At 44.9% G+C, this 14,045-nt stretch overlaps 1 protein-coding gene across 2 annotated transcripts in view; it reads left to right on the top strand.

Annotated features, from left to right (window-relative positions):
• The window catches only part of SMOC2 (SPARC related modular calcium binding 2), a 216,166-nt gene that overhangs the window by 93,435 nt on the left and 108,686 nt on the right, over positions 1–14,045 (top strand). The window contains exons 5-7 of one of the 2 annotated variants that reach the window (XM_008007877.3): positions 4,762–4,809; positions 8,158–8,208; positions 10,806–10,880. In XM_008007877.3, the coding sequence (XP_008006068.1) occupies positions 4,762–4,809; positions 8,158–8,208; positions 10,806–10,880 (174 nt within the window). Of the gene's footprint in view, positions 1–4,761; positions 4,810–8,124; positions 8,209–10,805; positions 10,881–14,045 lie in introns of both variants that reach the window. The other variant, XM_008007875.3, reaches the window with a different exon arrangement.

Below are 14,045 nucleotides of genomic sequence, written 5' to 3'. Positions count from 1 at the left end.
CCTGCAGAAGCAGGTGTTTTGGTGCAGATAAAAGGCCCTTTAGAGGAGAGGGCTGCTGACCATGTCCTCAGCAGCGAAGATGAGCCCAGGGTGAGGTTTTCTGTTGTCCCATCCCAGGTGGTGCCGGCAGTCAACCCAGGAGAACCGCCAGGGGTCGGAGCTGCTTCCTCCCTTCGCTTTGGGCAGTGCTCAGTAACCGTGGCTGGTGCTCCCTGACACTGACAGGACCTGGACGGTCACACAAAATACCTGCATGTCCCCTCTCGCTCTTCACGCTGACTGAAGCATGAGATTGCAAAAAATATAGATGGCTTCTCTCTTTCCTCCCTTGATCTTATATATCCTTAGATCAAAAAACTTAAAACTTATTTATAAACATGAAACTCACTGTGTGTAGAAAACCATTTCTTGTCTAGCCAGAGAGGCACCTGCTTGAGCTGTCTCTGACAGAGAATCCCCACGGGGCTGGCTGGCTTTCATGAACTCTGACTCCAAGGGTATCTCCATGCCAGTGCCCAGACGGCTCTGTCCCACTGCACCGTTTCACACACCACTCTGTTCCACCCTTCTCACTACGCCCTGGCCTGTTCATAACTGGGAAGGGTCCTGAGAGCAAATCATGGATCTGATGCCAACCAGAGCCCACAAGCTTCATAGTCCATAAAGGTGGACACTGTGCATGGTGTCTGAGTCCCAGGACAGCGGGCTCAGGCCCTCTATACCATCTCCAACAGGCTCCAGCCTGAGAGAGCCCTGCCAGGCGGGCACGCCCAGTGGGGACAGAATGCTTCTAACAGGTGGGGCTTGCAGGGGGCACTTCCAGCGTCTGGAGCAGCTGCATGTCCCTGTGGTGGTGGACGGGCTGTGTGCTGCTCTCTGCCAGCCTGTGTGTGGTCTCCTGGACCTCCTGGTCCACTCTCCCTTCTTTTCTGGCCTGTGCCTACTCACCCCTTCATTCTTTCTCAGAGAGGCCTTTCTTCTCAAAGTCCGCTCTCCTGAAGGCTACAAAAGCAGGCCTGGATCCTGGCTCTGCCACTTCCTAAGTGGCCCTGGGCCAGTTACTTACCCCTTTGGTCTCACTTTCCTCATCTGTGTAACAGGCACAATGGCAGTCCCACCTTGCAGGGCTGGCATCTACATTAAATGACTTCAAGTCAGTGAAGGACATAGCAGGGATTGGCGCACAGTAAGAGCTACATAGACACCAGCTGTGTACACAGTTGCAATAGACATTGCTTGAGTAAATTCTGTTTAATGCCCACCTCCCCACATTGGACTAAAGCATGTAGTGCTGCGTCCCTGCCATTGTTTGCCTGTGGACACGTGACGGGCGTGTATGAGGGGGTGAGCCCAGGAATGAATGAATGCACGTAAGGTGATGGCGGCAAGGGCCTCAGGGCTGCAGGCCAGTTGGTGCCCTCCTAGAGGCTGCTGTGTTTTGCATAGCTTGGTCTGAGTGGGGAGCATTGCTCTTCTGGAGGGGACTTTCCCCCAGCTGCATGTCCAGCAGAGCACGTGGAGAGGCAGCTTCCGATGGCACACACAGCACATCTTTGGTGAACGTTCATCGTGCACTTCTGTGTGTGGGTTGCTCTCCTAGGTCCATTCAGCTCTGCTTGGTGGGTTTTCACCACACTACCCACTCCAGAAATGAGGAAACAGAGGTTTCGCATGGTGAAGGTGCCTGGCCAGGGGCACGGAGCTAGGAGGGAGGGACGTTTGTTCTGCTTCCCACGCCCTGTCTTCTCCCTGCAGGCCACATCCTCAGAATTTGGCACCCTCCTTCCTGTCACCCTCCTGTTGTCCCGATGAGAGGATGGGAGGGCAGGAACCTTGAGAAAAGCCAGGTAGCACAGAGACACCATCTAGACCAGAGAATGCAGCCCTTGCTGTTCCCTTTTCTTTTTCTCTCGCCTCCCTCATCTGATGCTGTAAACCTGCCCCCGGGATGCGAAGTTCTCGGAAGGGGTGAGCCGTAGGCTTGTTTAACTGCTCTGAAGGAGGACTCCCCGCAAGAAGCTGCCCCCTCACCCCTCTCACGTCTGTGCCACAGACCTCCCTCTCCTCACTCACGTGTGAAGGGCGTCCGGAAGGAGCTTGTGTAAACCACTGGCTCCATCAGCAAAACACCATTCCCTCCACTGGGCTGTTCTGGCAACATGTTGTTAAGGCTGAGAGCAGCTGGATTTGAACCAAGTGCTTAAGCTACAAGACTTAATAGCTATTATTCCTCCCTTAAAGCACATACGTTTCCTCACATTGTACTTTGTGGTTTCTTCCACCAGCAATTCATATCCCCATTACGACAAAGCCCACCCCTTTAGAATAGCATTTAGGTGGGATGGGATCTCACAAATGGGAGCAATTCAGATGTGTCCTTTGGAATCCAAGGCTGAGGTGGATCACGTAGCAACCTCTTTGTGTCTGTGAACAGCAAGCAGATCCTTAAGGTCCAGCCTCCAGCCCAGGGTTCACAAAGGTGTTCACTGACTGCAGACATGTGCGTACCAGTCAACCCTTCTTTCTCGGCCCCCTTTCTGCAAGTACAGCCTGCACTCTTACTTGTTATAAACACTTGGAAGTTCAGCAAATCCTTATCTCCAGAAAAATGCAATGACAGCCTCAGGGTCTGGATTTGTGTGTTTGCATGGCTCTGCTGGCCTGTGGAAATATGTGGAGCTATTTTCCCATCCTGGAGGCCAGGATCTTGCAGGAAGGCAGGGGCAGCAAGGTTGGGCGTCATCTTTTCATCCCAAGGTAGTTAAAAGGTGAAGTCAATGCACTATCAGGATCTCCTCCAATTTCTGTCTTGTGAAATATTTGAGTCATGAATCACAGAGCAGGTGATCAAGGGACACTTGGTTCTGTCTTAAAATTATCTCTTACATATGAAGAACAAGATCAAATTATTTTTGTGTGGATTTATTTAACTAAACACTGATTGAATGCAAGGGCCTGATGAGAAAGCCACAGTCCTGGTGGGCTCAGAGACAGAGGCTGCCTGAGGGTAGAGAATGTTTAAATGTTGGATTCTGACCTCAGCCCTCATGAAATTTTGAATCTGCAGTCTGTACCGTTCTGTCTGTATAGTATAAAATATTTTCTTATTTCAATTGAGAAACTCTCTCATGAAGAATATTACAATTATTAGCATATTTACATTTTCCTTATGATATTAAAACCTGCACAGAAATATTCAGAAATATTACCAAAATATGATCATTTCCCGTCAAAAGTAGAAAATACATTCTGCCTCTTTCGGGAACACATGATAAAAATAAACTGATGACTAAGAAGCTTAAGCTCTTTAAGAAATCTGGATTTGTAAAGAGATGGTCCAAAAGGCAGAAACAAGGGAAGGAGGATTTTGAGAACTTCAGGAAGTGGCCACACAGTGGGGTTAGCTTTGTATCCAGAGGGATTCTCACCAAGAAAAACCTTGCGTTGCAAGGCCTGGAAACAACGTAATATGTAACCAAATGGTAACAGTAACAGCCGGGAAAGAGAGAAGGGCTGGCTTTGATAGATGAACCAGGAGAATTGTGTTCCTTTTTATCCCCTGGGGACAGCAAATTCCCAAACGCATATTATTTAGTTATTTTTAGATATGCAGCCAGCAGGGAAACCGCTGAGAACATTCCCATGTAAATCCTCATTCAGCTTTCCTGAAGTCAGCATTGTCTGATGAGTACCTGTTACAGAGGAGGGTTTGGGATGGCTGCACTGTGTTCCTTCATGGGAACCACTGACGTGTGTTCAGGGGTGTCTGGGCAATGCGACCCCGAGGCAGCGTCCGCCAAGAGTGCCGGAGGATGGATGGCGCCTCCAAGTTCCTCCGTTTTCTCTGCTATCCAATGAATTGCTTGTAAATTTCCTGCCACATTACTATTGCATTTCCCAAACATAAGATAAGCATCCTCAAAATGTCATAAGCTATATTTTTAATGTGAATGTTGGTCTGTATTTCTGTCATATTCAACATTGTAAAAAAGAAAACAGAAACAAATAATGTCAAGTTCCAAAATGTTTCTGCTGAGGAGTTTTACTGGGCGTGTCTATGGCTATGGGAACTCCAACTTAATTCTGAACAGAATATTCAACTGCCAACAAACTCTGAGAAGAACCGTTTTTATTTCTCAAGTAGGTATACTAATGATGAGGGGGAAGTGGATCTGTATAGTGGCGTCAGTCTGTGGGAGGAGAAAGAACTACACTTTCTATTTGTAATATACATCTTTCAGCATCATATAAACATTCAAATTTGGTCGCACATTACTTAGTAGATTTTCAATAGTCTACAAAAAGGTAGTTCCTCACCATTCTCCTCTATAAATCAGAATCAAGCTGAAATCAGGGTTTTTAGTTATCTTTGGTTGTGTAATGTCTTAAGATTTTAAAAACATTTCCTTTTTTACCTAATTCACTTCAGTACCCCGACATGGGTATGTATGTTATAGTTATGATGACATTTTTCAGGTGAAGAGACTGTAATATATTGGGTTTTAAGGTCTTCTATACATGTGCAACCCCTTAGCACCTGAAGTAGAAGCTAATCTTTTGTTGCTGAGTCCTGGGTCTGCAAGTTTACGTGACAGTGTCCCCTCAGGGTACTAGACAGCTTGCAGAATTTAAGTAGAAAATGCCAAAGCACTGAAAATTAATCAAAATGGAGCAAAAACATGTGCGTAACTTAATTTGTGATGACTATTTAAGAGTCCAAAATAATTTCATTTCACTCCACTCCTTAATTTTCTCTTCTAGGTTCCATAAATGAGAAGTTACCGCAACGCGAAGGCACAGGAAAAACAGGTAACTATCTTAGAATAAATGTCTGTGATGATATACAACATCTAATTTAACCTATCCTGTGAAATAACTTCTCAAGTTTGAACATCCACTAGTGACAATGATGACAGCCGAGCCAGTTACTTCTTTATTCATTCAGCAAGTGCCATTCACTCTTACGATCACCAGCTCCACTGGGTCTGTACTCTGCTGGGATCACTGGTGTTGGGCCTGTGCTCTGTGGCTTGTTTCGGGACCATCAGCAGACACTGTTAGGACCGCCTGGAGCCTCCCAGTCTGTGACTGTGGAGAGGGCTGAGGCTCAGTGTTTTGGCTCCCTGTGGGATTCTAAACCATTGCAGTTATTGAGGACCCTGATCAAGAAGCCTCAACTCCTCCCTACAAGGAGGAGGAGGAATCGTTTTTTCTACCTACTGCAATCACTGCCTCTGAGACTGGCGCAAACAAGAGCCGAACAAAACCCTTAAACTTAAGCATCATATCACAGCCTGTGGGTCCTGTTTTGGGGTCTGTCACGTGCCCACCACCACTCCCCCGGGAAAGTCTCCATCCCCTTCTCCGCCCTTGCCTCGGCCAACACCCTTCAGTACCAGGACACATTTCTGCTTTTCTCCTACATCAGCCTTTAAAGTCAGAGGTTGTTTTCAAGATGACAGTGTAGTGAACCAGTAACGAACACAAGTAATATAAAGACAGACCAGGCCAAGGCAGGCAGATCACCTGAGGTCAGGAGTTCGAGACCAGCCTGGCCAACATGGTGAAACACCATCTCTACTAAAAATACAGAAATTAGCCAGGTGTGGTGGCACATGCCTGTAATCCCAGGTACTCAGGAGGCTGAGGTGGGAGAATTGCTTGAGCCCAGAAGATGGAAGTTGCAGTGAGCCGAGATTGTGCCACTGCACTCTAGCCTGGGTGACAGAGTGAGACTCTGTCTCAAAAAAAAAAAAAAAAAAAAAAATTCGGAGTTTTATTCAACCAGTCCCTTCTGCATGTGTGGAAACTGTGGTGAGGCCCGTCCCTGCCCTGAAAGATCCTTTGCAAAAAGAGTTCTGTATTACTAAGACACAGACATGTTGGAGGGACAAGCTGGTATGAGAGTAAATGTCAGGCTGTCCAGAGGGCGCCTGCCAAGAATGAGGCAGGAGCAGCTTCCTGGAAGGGGAAATATGTAACAGGTGTGAGCTGGGACAGAAGAAACCTCACCATCAAGGAAGATAGCTCATTTTCCAGCTGAAAAATGATGACAGGCATAATGGGGACACTGGGTTGGGAGAGGGTTTATGTTTAGAAAGGAAGGGATAAAGTTGCATAGAGCAATAGTGAGCTGCGTGAATTGAGTCAAGAAGATAATGGGGTGGGCATGTCGACATTTGTAGAGAAAGGAAGGGACAATCTCATGACTAGAAAAATTAATCAAATGTGGAAAGGGAGGAGGAGACGGAAGGATCATCTTCTTTCGGAGGCCATTTCCTAATCCTGTTTATTATGATATTTATTGTACCCACTGTAAAAAAAAATCTAGAGGAATTAGTACATGGGCATGAAAGTGAGTTAAGGAAAGAACATGCCCCCCACTTTAGGCCTGAATACGCAGAGGGGATACCTGGATTAAGCAACAGAGCTGGTTTCCAGACACAAATAAGACGAGACACTTCACAGACTCTGATAGAGGGAAAATAAAAACTGCACAGGCTCTTCGAGATTTTTGTTTTATTTCTGTAAGGCTGACTTCAGCAGCCACCAATGGCCTTGTTCTGTTGGGACAGAGCCACCCCATCTGTGAGGGACGGGGGCATGGAGCAGGGCCTATGATGACCGTGCTGAGGGGGAAGCGTGGACAGGGCAGGAAGGGGAACAGCCTCTGGTGCCCAGAATCAGGGCTGAGAGGAGGAATGGACAGTGGGCCTGTTAGTCACCCTGTCCCCAGACCACACCTGCCCTCCCTGCTTGCCGTTCAGGCTGAGCTTTCAGACTGGCCTGGCCCCAGTGACTGGGGAATGGGCTGGTGGCCTCAGAGTGGTGACTTGGTGAGGCCTCAGCAAAAACACACAACAGTAATAATGTATTTGATTGTCCTCATTCCAAAAAATTTCAAATATGTTATTTTAAGACTTTTTGTATGTTCTTGTGTTTAAAATATGTTTCCCATTTTGTTTTATTTTCTTGGAAGAAGATTGTAAAATATTCAACCACAAAATATTCCTAGTTTATTGTTATTATCAGTGTTAGACTTGGATATTTCAAATAACTGATGTTACATTTTTGTCAGTATTTTGATAGCTAGCAAACTGTTTTCGAGAGATTGCTCAATGTTAAAATTTTTTGAAAATCTGTTTTGATTTTCCCCCTAAAATAAAGTCTTATGACAGACTTTATTCTTTAGACCACTGGGAAGTTCGTGACTTAGTTATCTACATAAGTCTTATGGCTGGACCTCATCTTTGCCACTTTTTCCTGTATTTCAGTCCAAAAGTTACTATTTAACAAAATGATATAAGCAAGCTTCACTGAAAAAAAAAAAGGATGATCCTGAGAGCACCACAGTGCCCTGTGATTGCTTCCCGGGTGGGGCCCTGAGTGTCTGGAGGACTCCTGGCTAACAGGACTGCCATTCTGCCAGGTCTCTGAGCCACTTAAAACCTCTTACTTTACCAGGGAACCCAACATGTGTGTGTCAATTAATCAAATACAGATTCTCCACTTGGAAAATGCAAGTCCATGAGTGGTGCAGGGGCCTGTGACACCCCAGCCCGCCCTTTCCTCCATTGGCTGATAACTTTCGCCCTGTCCCCTCCACCCCATGCGCCCCTCAGATCCTCGCTTAGATTATTCCACGGCAGCAGTGGTGAGAGGGAGGGCCAGAGGTGTAGAAGGGGGTCCAGAATTCTCCAGCCCTTGCCTTTCTCTTGGGGAAAACAGAGGGCGTGTTAAGGGGACATGGCTCTGCTCAACCCCACCCCAGTCCCTGCCAAGCCCTCTTCTGTAACCTCCGGTGGCCCGAATTTATGACTTCTCTTTCCCAGGGCTAGACTTTCTTTACTCTGAATTATTTTGATTCCTTCCTCATCTGCCCTATGGCCTGTCATTGGCTCTGAGAGTTTAGAACTGATCGGATGTTTTCCACGCGTAAGTTAGGTCAGTGTCTAGCCTGGAGCATTTTAAATAGCAGCTGACTGGAGAGTGGGCGCGGATGGCGCAGGCAGCATCCGGTCGGGTCTGTGTGGGGTTGCGTTATGGTTGATCTGTGGGGACTGAGTGGAAGTCCTCAGCATCCACCCGCACGCACACTTACTTCACTTACTCTCATAATTGTAGTCTCCTTGCAAATCTTTTCCGTTCTGAATTCAGATGATGCCGCGGCTCCGGCGTTGGAGACTCAGCCTCAAGGAGATGAAGAAGGTGAGCCGGGGGCGGGGATCGCACAGTTTGGGTTGGGGAGGAGCGTGAGGGATGGCGCGGAGCTGGGAAGTGGGGCGAGTCATCCTGTTAGAGCTCCTTTCAGTAAGGAGTGTAACATGCCAGACACAGAAATGACCACATGATCTCACTTATGTGTGGAATCTATTAAGAAACAAACAGGCCGGGCGCGGTGGCTCGAGCCTGTAATCCCAGCACTTTGGGAGGCCGAGGCGGGCGGATCATGAGGTCAGGAGATCGAGACCATCCTGGCTAACCCGGTGAAACCCCGTCTCTACTAAAAAATACAAAAAACTAGCCGGGCGAGGTGGCGGGCGCCTGTAGTCCCAGCTACTCGGGAGGCTGAGGCAGGAGAATGGCGTGAACCCGGGAGGCGGAGCTTGCAGTGAGCTGAGATCCGGCCACTGCACTCCAGCCTGGGCGACAGAGCAAGACTCCATCTCAAAAAACAAACAAAACAAACAAACAAACAAACAAAACCCCAACAGTGAGAAGAAGGAAACAGCAAGCCAAAAGGTTGTCACCAAGGGTAGGGTAGGATGGAGAAAATAGAGAGATGAGGTCAGAGGTTGCAAAGCTGCAGTTATGTGGGATGGACAAGTCCACACATCCAGCGTACAGCACAAGGAATCTAGTTAATGATGAAATGACAATGGATGGCATCCCACACATCCAGCCCATAGCACGAGGAATATACTTAATGACAAAATGACAATGGATGGCATAGTAAACATTTCCTAACCACACACCCGTGAAGTAACTGTGACATGCTGGGAATGTGAATTGCTTGGCTGTGGATATAATTTCACTGGGTAAATGTGTATGTAAACATCATGATGTTAGACAGGGATAAGAGAGCAAACTCACAAGCAGAAACGGACTGCGTGTGGCCGTGTCCAGCCTTATGAGGGCACCCGCTGTTTTTCCTGATGTCTTTGGAGCGAGGGGTTTTCCGATATCGCCATGTCACCTTCTCATGAGGGTTTCGTTAAATACACATTTCTAAGTTGAAATTTTACAGTTTGGATAATATAAAATGTATGGCCATTTTCCCTGTTTACATTTCACATCTTTACAAGTGGTCATAACAAGGATAGATTTCCTGTTTTTACCTTTAATACATTGTCTTAGGTATTTACTAACGTATAAAAAATTACCAGGTCAAAGGGGACCAGGGTTAAAAGGCAAAGTGTAAGGAATACACAGTATAAATTAACAAAACATGCCGGGCGCGGTGGCTCACGCCTGTAATCCCAGCACTTTGGGAGGCCGAGACGGGCGGATCATGAGGTCAGCAGATCGAGACCATCCTCGCTAACACGGTGAAACCCCGTCTCTACTAAAAATACGAAAAACTAGCCGGGCGTAGTGGCGGGTGCCTGTAGTCCCAGCTACTTGGGAGGCTGAGGCAGGAGAATGGCGAGAACCCGGGAGGCGGAGCTTGCAGTGAGCCGAAATCGCGCCACCGCACTCCAGCCTGGGAGACTGAGCAAGACTCCGTCTCAAAAAATAAATAAATAAATAAATAAATAAACAAAACATTAAAGTGTAGAACTGCATTATGCTTTGCAAATAATAATAATGGTGACTAATGCTGCATGGCCCTACGTGCTACACAATGTGGGCTCTGCTGCTGTGAGTCCCTGGGCCTTCTGAATGCCCTTCTGCAAATAAGAGCCCTGTGGCAATTGACCCAAGTCCGTCTGGGTGTAAATGGCAAACAGCATTCAGACCCAGATGTCTTCTTCAGGCTCTTCAGGGTCTGTGCTCTCACACACTAACAGTAACCTGCACTATATTCCTTTTTTTTTTTTTTTTTTTTTTTTGAGATGGAGTTTCGCTCTTGTTGCCCAGGCTGCTAGAGTGCAATGATGCGATCTCAGGTCGTTGCAACCTCCATCTCCCGGGCTCAAGCGATTCTCCTGCCTCAGCCTCAGGAGTAGCTGCGACTACAGGCACCTGCTACCATGCCTGGCTAATTTTTTTTTTGTATTATTAGTAGAAATGGGTTTTCACCATGTTGACCAGGCTGGTCTTGAACACCTGACCTCAGGTGATCCACCCGCCTCAGTCTCCCAAAGTGCTGGGATTACAGGTGTGAGCCACCACACCCGACCTATTCAATCCTATTTGTTAAACAAGATTACTACAAAAGGGGTGTTCCTAAAAAGTTTCAGGCAAAAGTTATATTTCACATGTTGCATTTTATATTGAATCTTTCAATGGAGTGAAAATGTTCTATGTTGTGTGAATAGCCATTTTAACCACACAAGGATATCTTTTTGTACATTGGGTATTTTTCTAAAATCTGATTCTTTTAAAGTGAATTCTGTCTAGACCCAAAGAGCTTTTAACTATACTTTTGGATATAGAGAAGAATGCCAAAAATATTTCAAACGTATGTTATGGTTTCCTTTTGTCTCATGCATATAATCATTAGAACTATTTCTTGACAAGTGTACAATGTGAGTTATATTGATTTATTTTAGCTTTCAGACTGCTTGCTGCACTGTGTGACTAAGGAACATCGTGCATTCATGATGAATTAAAAATGCTTATCATTTCATTTTGGTTCATAGATATTGCATCACGTTACCCTACCCTTTGGACTGAACAGGTTAAAAGTCGGCAGAACAAAACCAATAAGAATTCAGGTAAGACGCTGCCTGATATCACTTTGTAAGGAGGGATTTAATAGATGTAGAAAATGATGGTTTTTTTGGAGTTAAGTGTTTTGTACAGTTGACCCTTGAACAACATGGGGGTGAGGGGCACAGACCTGGCACAAACATCTGAGGATAACTTTCAACTCCCCCCAAAATAATAGCCTATTGTAGACTGGCAGCCTTACCAATAATACAGTTAGTTAACACATATTTCGTATGTTATATGTATTATATATTGAATTCTTATAAAAATAGAGAAAATATTATTAAAAATCATAAGGAACAGAAAATATATTTACTATTGGTTACGTGGAAGTGGATCATCGTAAAAGTCTTCGTCCTCCTCATCGTCTTCACGATGAGTGGGCTGAGGAGGAGGAAGAAGAGGAGGGGCTGGCCCTGCTGTCTCAGAGTGGCCAAGGCGAAGGAAACATCCTTGTAACTGTGGACCCATAACATCAGAAACCTGTTGTTCAAGGGTCCGCTGTAAATACTTTCACTTGGTTACTCAGTCATGAAAATAATTCCGATTATTTGATCACCAGCATATATTTTAACATTTGGCATTTGAAAATTAAATTTTCTAAAGTCTTTAAGAGATTTCTCTGTAGATGGCAAACAAACTATAGCTTTAGGTATAAATTGGAGATGTTTGTTAATAAGTAAATAATTATAAATTTGCTTCTGGCCTGATTTCAGAGATGTTAAAAGACTTTGCTAGTTTAGTTTAAAATCCTCCAAATGGTGTGCATTTTGTTTGCTCTAAAACAGTGTTTGAGAGAACGTTTACCTTTTAAAGCCGACTATTTTGACATTTGGAAGACTAGTAATGGGTTGCTTTGTCTTTGGTTAATGATTTTGACTGTTTTCATGGAAAAGGGTCTGTTCTGTAATTTTCATTTAGGCTCTCAGTTGATTGCATGTGTGTTTCTCATTGCCTTTTCAAATGAGGATTTCACAGATTCTTACTGAAGGGAAGCAGTCGTGTACGTTTAAAGTAGTTCAGCTGCTGAGGAAATACGGCGTTAGTAACAGCTTGGATTTTCTACGATCAGCTTTGGGTGAAAAAAATTGCAAACATTCACAGAGGCTGCTTATGCATTAAAACTTTATCTGTGGTTATGCATCCGTATATTCTTCTGCTTACAAAAGAAATCAAAAGGTTTATTAAAGTTCAGGATACTAAGAGTGGTTCAATTCTCTCTTCACCCACCTATGCCTCTTAGAGATCCAACCTAAAAAGGACTCTTGAGGGAAGTGCCTGAGTCCCCTTAAGCCAGCAGCCACCTCAGAACCCCATGGCAAGTCTATGGTGGGCCTGCCCACTGATTTTCACCTGTAAAACTCACGTGGCGCAATGCCAAATGAGCTGGCACAGGTCCAGTGTGTGATTTCTGCCCCATGATACTCTTAAATCACTGTCTCCAGCCCCAGAGTCTTAGCTGTGTGGCATCTTCTTGTTACTTTACCCTTCTGGGCTGAGATGAGGAAGAGCACACCCCAAAGGCTCCCCACCGTCTACAGGCACACATGGCAGAAACATTTAACACCTATTTATAACATTTTTCTCAGAAATGCTTGTTATAGATGAATTTTTCCTATTGTATGGAGATATTAATCCCATTACATGTCTCATGCACTTTTGACACTGGGTTTTGTTCAATTTTGTCACCCCACTTTAAAAAGCTATTTTATTTGATTTATTTCTGTTTCATACCAATTTGTATATGAGAGATTAATTAAAACACTATATGTTTCAGGTTTACTGGTTGATGTGGTTGGGCATTGTGTCCCCACCCAAATCTTATTTTGAATTGTAATCCCTATACTCTGCACCTGCTAGTGGAGAGACCAGGTGAAGATAATTGAGTCTTGAGGGCGGTTTCCCCCGTTCTGTTCTCATGATAGTCAGTGAGTTCTCACGAGATCTGATGGTTTTATAAGGGGCTCTAACCCCTTCGCTGGGCACTTCTCCTTCCTGCTGGCTTGTGATGAAGGTGCCTTGCTTCCCCTTCACCTTCTGCGTGATGGTAAGTTTCCTGAGGCCTCCCCAGCCATGCTGAACTGTGAGTCCATTAAACCTCTTTCCTTTATAAATTGCCTAGTCTTGAGGAGTTCTCTATAGCAGGATGAAAATGGACTAATACACTGGTAGATCTTGAAAACTATTGGAGAATAAATATGTTAGCACCTAAACTTAATTTGAAAAACAAATGTAAAATTCTTGTAAATGATTTTACTGGAAATATACATTATTTTATTTTATTTTATTTTATTTATTTTGAGAGGAAGTCTTGTTCTGTCACCTAGGCTGGAGTACGGCAGTGCAATCTTGGCTCACTGCAACCTCCGCCTCCTGGGTTCAAGCAATTCTCCTGTCTCAGCCTCCTGAGTAGCTGGGACTACAGGCACCCACCACCACGCCTGGCTAATTTTTGTATTTCTAGTAGAGATGGGGTTTAACCATGTTGGCCAGGCTGGTCTCGAACTCCTGGCCTCAAGTGATCTGCCTGCCTCAGTCTCCCAAAGTGCTGAGATTATAGGCGTGAGCCACTGTGCCAGGCTAGGAAATACACATTTTTTTAAAGCCAATGTAACTATTTCAGGCTTTGGCAGATTAAGCTCCATGTAAGCTTGTGGAAGAAGAACATTTCTGTGTCTCACCTCTCACTTGCCACTTGCAGATTTCCAAGACTTCACGTGACCTGCCAATTATAATTAACCAGTAAAAACTGAGCAGGCTTTTGGTATTTAGTGGGACTGAAAATAATGTTTTAGGAAATTCCAGTTTACAGAAGTTACCCCACACTATAATTTGATTTAAGTCAGCCGAGATGAGTGGAGCACGAAAGATGGCATTGAGTTGACTTACAGGCACAGGGCGTGAAGCTACTGGACTCTGTTTGTGTTTAATACCAGTTTTCCAGCTACACGTTCTTTCTGAGGGGCTGAAGAAACACCTAGTTGGTATTTTAGGACGTTAAAAATAATAATTAATTTATTAAGTTTTAACAATGAAATGACAAGCAATCATAGGATATATATAGTGACCACTGTTTTTGACATTTCAAATATCAGAAGAGTGTCATTTATACTTAATTTTTACTTTAAAAATATACTTTTACTTATAATCATCTTTGGTACATGTAGACA

This window comes from Chlorocebus sabaeus, chromosome 13, assembly GCF_047675955.1.
Source record: "Chlorocebus sabaeus isolate Y175 chromosome 13, mChlSab1.0.hap1, whole genome shotgun sequence".
Taxonomy (NCBI): Eukaryota; Metazoa; Chordata; class Mammalia; order Primates; family Cercopithecidae; genus Chlorocebus; species Chlorocebus sabaeus.
Note: the sequence above shows the minus strand (reverse complement) of the source record. Positions and strands in the feature narration are given on the sequence as shown.